The sequence below is a fragment of the Erinaceus europaeus genome, chromosome 10 (assembly GCF_950295315.1).
Source record: "Erinaceus europaeus chromosome 10, mEriEur2.1, whole genome shotgun sequence".
In the NCBI taxonomy this organism is placed as follows: domain Eukaryota; kingdom Metazoa; phylum Chordata; class Mammalia; order Eulipotyphla; family Erinaceidae; genus Erinaceus; species Erinaceus europaeus.
In genome coordinates this window covers 25,977,160-25,986,690 of record NC_080171.1, presented here as the reverse complement: position 1 = coordinate 25,986,690, position 9,531 = coordinate 25,977,160, and the positions used below count along the sequence as shown (strand labels likewise).

Here is a 9,531-nt window from a genome sequence, read left to right as displayed (position 1 = left end):
GCAAGATGTAGTTTGACTATGTGTGACTTACTGAGGCACCGGGCAGTGGGCACATGTTCAATTTCACTGGTATCTTTGGTGGCCTTTTCTGCAAGTCTTCAGGTCCCTTCACAGATGCACAGTCAACCCGTGAGGATAAAAGAAGGCACAGTGTTCCTTGCAGAAGCAGCTGAGGCCACCTACTCCATTATGGCTGCCCATGGCTTCATCCAGTGGGAATGTACTTGCTGAACAGGAAGCGAATTATGACCTTATCTTCTGGTGTGATTCTCATCCATTTGATAGACATGGGAACAATTTGAAGCACTAAGGGACATCAGTCTCTTGGGATCCGTGAGACTCAAATACTATTTACTCAGGAGCTGATGTAATTAGTATTTGGAACATACCAGCTTGTGAAAATTAAATAAGGCTATTCACCTGAGAGCTGGCATTAAGTAGTATTTGGCACATCATAAATAGATATTTAAGAATTTTTTTTTCTCTTCTCTATGTCAAGTGCTCAATAGCTGGCTCACCACCAAATGTTAGGAAATCAGCAGAAATCTTAAGCTAATGTTCTTTCTTCCCAAGTCATGACTTACGGTATTGTTTGGCTTTGATAGGGTCTACAGGAAGGGCAAGGTAGGAAAGCAGGGTCCTGGGAAAATTGAGGAACCGCAACCCCAAACCGCACTTTTTCCCACAGTATAAAATCTGGGACACCACTGAGTGCACAAGCAGAGGACATGGAGCTGAGCAAGGTCACGATGGCCCTGGGGCCCTTGGGCCAGCTCCTCCTGCTCCTGTGCCTCAGGACCCTGAGCACTCAGGCTGCTGACGCCTGTCCAGGTAAGGACCCCCACACACATCTGCTTCTGGAGACTCCCAGAAGCTCTACTTTATCTTCAGCCCGCAGACACCTATCTAGGTGCCAGGGGCTCTGGGACCAGAAGCAGGGGTTGTCTGGGTGTGTCTGACTCTCAGGCACCCCTAGATGTTGGTCCTACACAAGTTGGTAGTTGACCTTGACCTTTCCCCTGGGGTGGGTGTGATAGACTTAGTTTCTCTGGCTTCTTCCTGGCTATCTAAAGAATTTTCTTTTTTTAAACCCAGAGCCCCCAGCTTATGGGAGTTTGGCAACACCGATTCTAGCCCTCACCCAGAGAGTTGATTCACTAGGTATCAACAGGGTTTAAAGAGATTAACGGATCATCATCCCAAACCCAGGTGGATCAGAACCACACATGGCAATGAATTTCACTTGAGGACAGGGTCCTCCTGCACAGTGCTACAGTTCTGGAGGAGACACAGTCCTACATTATCGCCTGTGCTGGCACAAAGCAGGTGATAATGAGAGCAGACAGGTAGCTGACTGGGTACTGTGCACTATGCATGTGGCCCAGGTTCAAGCCCACGGGAGTGCTACTGCAAAAGCTCGGTGCTATGACATCTCTTGTTTCACCTCTGTCTCTCTCGATGGGAATGAAAAAAGTCCCCTTGGGAGTAGTGATGAGGTCCTACTGCAGTTGTATCTTCTCCCTCTGAGCACTCAGCTTGTCTTTCGCAGGTATCTCTCAAGGGACTGTTTGAGTTTTGTAAGTATCACAGTTAAAAGATCCCTCGCCCCCCCCCCCCAAGCAAATAAATCTCTGGTCCAAATCCTGTCTAGATTGCTACATGCCCTTGGGTCAAACATGTTTGCTCCCCAAGAGAATTAAACAGAAATGCCACCTTGGCAGCTTGTGAATGTGGTTAGTGCCAGAAGTCGGGGGGAGAAGCTTCTCTGACTCATATGTCTATTGAGGTATATACTCACATGAGTGGAAATGTGATTGTTGTTTAATTTTTTATATTTTATTTATTTATTTATTTATTGGATACAGACAGAGAAATTGAGAGGGAAGGGGGATATAGGGAGCAAGAGAGAACAGACACCGACAGCACTGTTTTACCACTCATGAAGCTTTCTACCTGAAGATGTGGTCCAGAGGCTTGAATCTGCGTCCTTGTGCACTGTGATGTTTGCACTTAACCAGGTGTGCCACTGCCTGGTCCCATGATTGTTCCTTATTAAAGTACCTGCTGTTTAGGGAACTTTTGCTTAGTGCCATGAATTACACTAGAGGTAAAATTTGTATTGCCTAATCTGATCTTTGCCATTTCTATTCTCCCCACTTGGAAACTCAGGGCTCAGGACCAGAGAGAGGTGGAGTAACTGAACCTGGAACACACAGCCCTAGGGAGTTGAGTCCTGTAGGTCACAGCATACCCTAGGGACAGGACACTACAATATTACATGACTGTTTGACCTGTACCATCAGAAAAGGGAGAACCACCATTTGGGAGGAACCACCATTTGGGCGCCTCTGGGCACAGTGCCCCTGGGCCACAGATCACACTGGGCCAGTCCAGGGAACAGAGGCCTGTGTGCTGCCTCTGGGTCCCTTGGCCAGGCTGTCCCTGAAGGTGCTTGTCTGTCCACAGAGGTGAAGGTGGTGGGTCTGGAGAGCTCTGACAAACTGTCCATCCTTCGAGGCTGCCCAGGGCTTCCTGGAGCTACAGGGCCTAAGGGAGAGACAGGTGAACCTGGAAAGAGAGGTGAGTGCTGAGGGGCAGGATGGCTGGGGTGGGCTGAGTGCAGCTGCTCAGAGGGTCTAATGTGGGCAGAGCCCTGTGGGACTCAGGGTTCAGGGGGCCTGGCCCTGCTCAGAGCCAGCTTTATAGGCTCCCCAGGTCCCTGGGTCTGGGACATCTAGGTGTAGGGGGGGTGGGGGGTGGCTTCTCTCTTGCTTCCTTGTCCTGAGACCTTGGTCAGATCAGGTCCAGTGTCCAGGGAAGACCTGATTCCATGTTCTACCTGGAAACTGGGGCTCAGATTCCTCTGACATACCTCAGTCTATGTAGGTGAGGTCAGGAGAAGATGACAGTGTCCCTAAGTGTCCCCCTAAGGGGATGAAGATGAAAGGACAAGGACAGGAGGCTGTGCACTCACCTGATGGAATCTGGGTGAGGCTCCTTTGGGGACACCAGAGACAGTTTTCTGCTCATGGGAGGTCACAGGTGTCCCCACTGGAGGTGGCTCGTCCAGAGCAGGAAGAGACCCCCTCTGCCCTTCACATCTGGGGGACAGGAGTCCCTGGCTCTTGAACACGACACCCCCTCCAATCCACTTGGGGAGGGGACACAGACACCCTGCCACTGACAATGTCAGCCTGGGGTGCCCTGGCTCCCACATTCACCTGGAGTTGGAGCCAGCCCCTATATGCTGGTGAGATGGCTCATCAAGCCTGCACCCCATGCTAAGGAGGAGGAAAGTACCACTGCTGTGGCCCATGGCACTGGGTTCCCCTCTCCTAAGATCTGATGGTAGGTTTTCCTCAGTGGAAGCTTGTCAGAGCACAGACCTTGCCTACACCTCAGCTCAGGGCGTCTGAACCGCTTGTTTCTGAAGAGGTGGAACCCTGGACACCCTGTCTGGACTTGATGTGGGGTGCCAGTCATTCTGTACCCTGTCAATAGTGGGGTCCACCCCCACATGTGTGGTTCCCAGCAGGTTGAGTGCAGCCACCTGTCTGTGTGTGTGTGTGTGGGGGGGTCCACTGGAGTGAGTGAAAGCAGATGGACACAGATGCATCTTCTCCTGTGTCTTTGACATCTGCAGGAGAACCAGGCTCCCCTGGACCCCCTGGGAAAGCAGGACCCCCAGGACCCAAAGGTGAGTGAGTGACTGAACCTGAGAACCTGGAGCAGAATCCCAGGACTGCATGCAGAGCGGATGAGAGACAGAGATAGCAGTATAAGGGATACAGAGACAGTATGAGGGAAACAGAAGATAAGATAATGGGATGTGGAAAGGAAGTGAGAGACAGAGATAAAGGAGGAATGTGAAGAGAGAATGAGGGAGATGGAGACAAGAGGACAGAAAGGGGACTGTCTAATTTCCAAAGAGTTTTTTTTTTTTTTTCCTCTTCCAGGGTTATTGCTGGGCTCGGTGCCTGCACCATGAATCCACTGCTCCTGGAGGCCATTTTCTTTTTTTTTTCCCCCTTTTGTTGCCCTTGTTGTAGCTTCGTTGTGGTTATTATTATTGCCCTTGTTGACGCAATTCATTGTTGGATAGGACAGAGAGAAATGGAGAGAGGAGGGGAAGACAGAGAAGGGGAGAGAAAGATAGACACCTGCAGACCTGCTTCACCGCCTGTGAAGCGACTCCCCTGCAGGTGGGGAGCCGGGGGCTCGAACCGGGATCCTTACGCCGGTCCCTGCGCTTTGCGCCACATGCGCTTAACCCACTGCGCCACCGCCCAACCCCCTAATTTCCAAAGAGTTTGAAGGGTACTGGTTGACCATACACATTATCATGTGCAAGGTCCTGGGTACAAGCCCCTGGTCTCTACCCATAGGGGGGAAGCTTCATAAGCAGTGAAGCAGGGGTGCAGGTGTTTCTCTTTCCCTCATCTTTTCTATATCCCCTCCCCTCTCAAATTCTCTCTGCTCTATCAAATAAAAGAGAGAGAAGGAAAAAATGGTCACCAGGAATGGTGAACTGGCGATGAAGACACCTAGCCCCAGTAATAACCCTGGTGGCAATAAAAATAAATAAGTAAATAAATAAGTGAATTTGAAGATTGATCTGAGGATCATGATTCAGAACCCTGGGCCCAACCAGAGTGACCTTCCCCAGGGAATTCCTGCCCTCAATATCCTTTCTGTCAATGAACACCTGGCATTGAGAACCCTGTAATCACAGAGGGGGACCTGGTGCCTGGACCCCTGGATGGGGACTCATCTAGCAGATGTCTTGTGCTTCCCACACCCTCCCACTAGAGGAGGGTGGCAATTGGGTGGCGTGCTCTGCACTGACCCTCTGTCTTTCTGCAGGAGACCCAGGAGAGAAGGGTGATCGTGGAGAGAAAGGTGAGCTGTCAGCTGTGCTCGGGTTGGGGTCCTGAAAGCTGGATGAATGAATGATCTCAGATATTCTGTAGCGAGATTTGGGGGAGGAGGCCTTAAAAATGAGTCCACAGTCTGATAATGGGGGAGAGTCCCCAGTGTGATCTCAAATGTTTGTAAGCACGCATGATTAGGTCTTAGAATGAACATATGTATAAACTTTACTTGCATTATTATATTTTATTATATATAGTTCCATGTATCTATTCACATATGTATATATTTACATCACAAAAGGAAAACCAACCCATTGTCCAGCATCTAGACTCTGTCCCATAGGAATTGTGGTGGTGACAGGACTGGTCCTGCAGCCCGACCACACAGCAACCCCAGATGGGAACATGGTCTGAGAACATGGAGAAATGAGGTTCCACACTGGGCCTAGTTATAGAAGGACAGAGAGCAGGCCAGGCCTCTCAGTGCCTGACACATGGCACCCCTATCCTGTAGGCCACATCACACCCAAGAAGGCTTGACCTCAAGTCCCTCAGGAGGAACAGTCAGAGCATTGGGGTTGGGGTAGGAGTGGGGGACTTGGAAGACCCCAGGGAACGATCCCTCTGTGCTCAGGAACAAGGCCTCCAAGGGCACCTGTGACACATGTCCTCTCTTTACAGGGGATCCTGTACCAGCTGAGACCTGTGAAACAGGTGACCCTCCTCACTGACCTGACTGAGCCTGGGCCCTGCTGGGGGGAGGGGGAAGAGGTCAGGCCCCCAGATTCCTCTCAGAAACAGCATAGGCCTGTCCCCTCAGCTCCTCCTTCCCTCCCATGCAGCCTCTCTTGATGCTGCCATCAGGGCTCCCAGACTGCAGTGGCCTTGACCAGCACTAGACTGATGGGCCTGTGGGAAGGAAGGGGTAGGTGGTATCACCTTGAGGCAGTGTTTTTACCAGGCCTAGTACCTCCTCCATGCACAAGAGCCAGCCCCCAATCCTGGCTCCCTTGCCCCCCAGGCCCAAGGTCCTGCCAGGAACTGCTCAGCAGGGGACACACTCTAAGTGGCTGGCACACCATCTACCTACCTGACTGCAGGCCCCTGGTGGTGTTGTGTGACATGAACACTGATGGTGGGGGCTGGACTGTGAGTGGGGCTCAGTCCTGGGACGGGGACCCCCTCACCTGGCCCTGCTCTGGAGTGGGGGCTCTGTGTGTCTGTGTTCCCTCTGCCAACTCCCCCAGGGCCTGTCCCAGAGCCCAGCACCCTCCCTCACTGAGGCCCAGAGCAGCCTGTGTGAGCAGTGCCCAGGGGCAGAGCCAGGCCTGGGCAGCTCCCTTCTGTGTGCTGGCTGCTTCCTCTCTTCCTTCCTGCCCTCCTCCCCTCTTCCTGCTTGGCCCTGGGCCTCTGTGTCTCCAAGGTGGGGATAGGGAGGCTGGAGGATGCCAGGCTGTGGGGTGAGAGCCCTCCCTCCCCAGGTGTTCCAGCGCAGGGTGGATGGCTCCGTGGATTTCTACCTGGACTGGGCCTCCTACAAGAAGGGCTTCGGCAGTCAGCTGGGGGAGTTCTGGCTGGGCAATGACAACATCCACGCCCTCACTGCTCAAGGTAGGGGCACTGAAGCCTTGGGTTGGGGCACAGGGTAACCCCCCAAGTCATCTCTTCCAACTTTTGTAATGGCTGTCTGAACAGATGACTAAAAGTTTATTCTACTTCAGCATAAAAACTGTGACTAGAAAATGTCACAAAATCTGTGACTCTCTCAGATACACACCTCCTTAGTGTTTGCATTCAGGCCAAGGGGTGCAAGTGGGGTGAACTTCTCTCAGGAGAGCTCATGGTAGAATGGTGGCCAGAGCTGAGCAGGAGCATCTAGCCCTGAGACCTTCCACACCGTCCTGTGTTCTTCACCTGAGCTTGGGCCCCCCTCCTGGGACACTTGGCACTACCAGCTCACTGTGGATGGTGTTTCTCTATGGCATCCTGCACCTGCTCATCTTCCTCTGCCAATTGCTCCTCTTTCTGCCTGATACTCTTAGTCCTGTGACACATTGTTCTCCAGCATCACTGCAGTGACTGAGGCCATATGTGTGTCAAGTGAGCCTGTCACAGGAAGCCACCTTCTGCCTTGGCTTCTCAGCTGGTCTCTGTGATCAATGGCAAAGTCACGGGTTCTTTTTCACCTCCATCTCTACCAAACATTCACTCAGGATCCTCAAATACTCACAAAGCTCTCACCCTCCATAGGAAGGCTTGGAGAAGCCCACAAATTCAACAGAGCACCGTTTACCTGTAAAATGGACTCCCTCCAGAGAACTGCAGGCCTGCTCGCCAGGAAGTTGCAAAGATGTCTGGGTGAAGGGTGGACGCTTGGGAGACCCTCCCGTCAACAGGGAATGTTTGCACTTTCCAGTTCTTCCTGGGTGCTCTGTTCAGACTTCCTTTAGGAATTTCCCAAATGGATGGACCAGGTGGTGGCTCACCTGATTATGTGGATAGTTTATCATGCAGAAAGACCCAGGTTGATGCCAACTATGCCCTCCAGTCCCCACCTGCATAGGGGAAACTTTAAGAGCAGTGAAGCAGTGCTGCAGGTGTCTCCATTTCTCTCTGTCTCTACCTCTAATTCTCTGCCAAAAGACAGAGAAAGGATAATAGCTGTTGGGGATAGTAGGTACGGAGACCCTGCTATAAACATGGTGACAAGAAAAAAAGAAGAAGAATTTCACAATGTCCCAACTCTTCCCCATGAGGAGGAAGGAGGCCACCCTGTCCTGACTCCCCCTGCTCTCCCACAGGAAACAGTGAGCTCCGAGTGGACCTGGTGGACTTTGAGGACAACCACAAGTTTGCCCACTACAAGATGTTCAGAATGGGGAGTGAGGCTGAGAAATACAAGCTGGAGTTGGGGGACTTTGTGGAGGGTCCTGCAGGTGAGGGTCCTCATGGGCACAGGGCCTGGCCTCCACTGTTTGCAGGTAGGAACCCAGCTTAGCCTTCTGGGTGTCCCCCTGGGTGACCTGGCCTGGGGTGTGTGCTCTAGAGCCCCACTGTCCATCTCTCTCACTGAGATGATTGCCAGGTGTCCAGACAGCTGGAGGACAGTGACACAGCCATTCAGGTCCCAGCTGGTGAGACTCAGTGAACTGTCCTGCCACCAGCTCATACATAGCTGCTGAGGACAGTCACTTCACCTTTGCCCCCTGTCCATGGATGCACTTTCTGGAAAGAACCCCTGGTCCCATATTTGGAGTGCCCAATGCAGGGTCCTCTGGGGGATTCCCAGTACCACCCCCCAGGAAGGCTCCAAGAGACATGCTGCAGACTGTTTTGTGGTCAGATCCAGAGCAAAGCTCTCCTAGGACCTGGGTGACCTGAGGCCCTTTGAGCTTGGGCCAGCTGTGACCTCCTTCTCACAGAAGGCTCTTATCAGGGTGGGGGCAAAGATCAGTGGCTCATCAATAGGGGATCACCTGATGCTGGTGAGGGACTACAGGATCTGCTTGTAGATCTCTTCTGAGCTGAGCAGGAAGCCCCAAGAGGCCCTCTGGTGCCATGGGTCCCATAGAGGGGATAGTGGGGTAGGGCTGGGAAGAGGCCCAGGCTTGGGACAGAGAGCTGTCCTGGTGGAACTGAGGCCCAGACTTCCTGGGGGGGGGGGAAGCAGGATTCTGGAAAGGGGGACACTGCTTGTAGGGTGATATCCAGGACCAGGAGTCTGGGGCATCCCCTCAGCTCTAGCCTAGGCCTGCAGCCTCTCCCTCCTCACACCCCTCCCCACAGCTCAGCTGGAAGGTTTACCCCGGGGGTGGGGTAGCCCCGACAAGAAGACACCCACACCACCCTCCATTCCTCCTGAGCAGGTGACTCCTTGACATCCCACAAGGACAAGCCCTTCTCCACCAAAGACCAGGACAACGACCTGAGCTCCTCACACTGTGCCCAGCAGTACCAGGGGGCCTGGTGGTATGGAGACTGTCACAATTCCAACCTGAATGGACGTTATCTGGGTGGGTCTCATGGGAGCTATGCCAATGGCATCAACTGGCAAACATGGAGAGGCTACAGCTACAGCTACAAGGTGTCTGAGATGAAGGTGCGGCCTGCCTAGCTGGTGCCATGAGCCCCAGGGATCACATACACATGGTGTGTGTGTGTGTGTGTGTGTGTGTGTGTGTGTGTGTATGTGTGTGTGTGGCGGGGGGGGGATGTGATACTGTAAGAAGAAAATACAGTTATTCTGCAGTCACAGAGGCTTGCAGTCCTTTCTGTGTCTGCATCCCCTTTCTATTTGTCATGTGTTCACCTACATCCAGGTCTGTCCCTGGAGCTGAGGAATCATCTGCCTCCCCATGTCCTCTACATGCCCGCTCCGGTGCCATGTTTCCTGAGTCTGAGTTATGTGCCCACATCTGTTCGTCTGTCCTTGCTGCCATGGGATGGATATCAGGTGACAGTCAGAGATACCTAGAGAGGATATTTCCTCTGGCTGCACTGGTGACTTGGGATGCCCAGAGCCCAGCATCTCCTGTCCACACTGAGATTCTTGTATTCCCTGGGCAGCACTGCAGATGTGGAAATAAGGAGCATGTTAGAGCAGAAATATTCCTCAAAACACAGCTGAAATCAGACCCAGGTGCAGGGAGCTCCCTGGAGG

General features: G+C 52.6%; 1 protein-coding gene across 2 annotated transcripts; it reads left to right on the top strand.

Moving 5' to 3' along the window:
* Positions 1–713: 713 nt before the first annotated feature.
* Positions 714–9,123, top strand: FCN1 (ficolin 1). Of its 2 annotated transcripts, XM_016187387.2 has the most exons (9): positions 714–831; positions 2,467–2,580; positions 3,644–3,697; positions 4,864–4,899; positions 5,553–5,585; positions 5,893–6,020; positions 6,353–6,482; positions 7,673–7,807; positions 8,738–9,123. In XM_016187387.2, the coding sequence occupies exons 1-9, from the start codon at positions 729–731 to the stop codon at positions 8,983–8,985; spliced, it is 981 nt and encodes a 326-aa protein (XP_016042873.1). In that variant the 5' UTR covers positions 714–728; the 3' UTR covers positions 8,986–9,123. The 2 variants fall into 2 exon arrangements, with proteins under 2 accessions (XP_016042873.1, XP_060055318.1); XM_060199335.1 differs by lacking the exon at positions 7,673–7,807 and having other exon boundaries at positions 735–831.
* The last annotated feature ends 408 nt before the right edge of the window (positions 9,124–9,531 follow it).

Bases quoted from the DNA above. Each gene is read 5' to 3' on its own strand.
- FCN1 (XM_016187387.2), top strand. From the start codon at position 729: ATGGAGCTGAGCAAGGTCACGATGGCCCTGGGGCCCTTGGGCCAGCTC. The intron at 832-2,466 runs GTAAGGACCCCC...GTCTGTCCACAG, and splicing joins GGCTGCTGACGCCTGTCCAG to AGGTGAAGGTGGTGGGTCTG. The intron at 5,586-5,892 runs GTGACCCTCCTC...CTTGCCCCCCAG, and splicing joins AGCTGAGACCTGTGAAACAG to GCCCAAGGTCCTGCCAGGAA.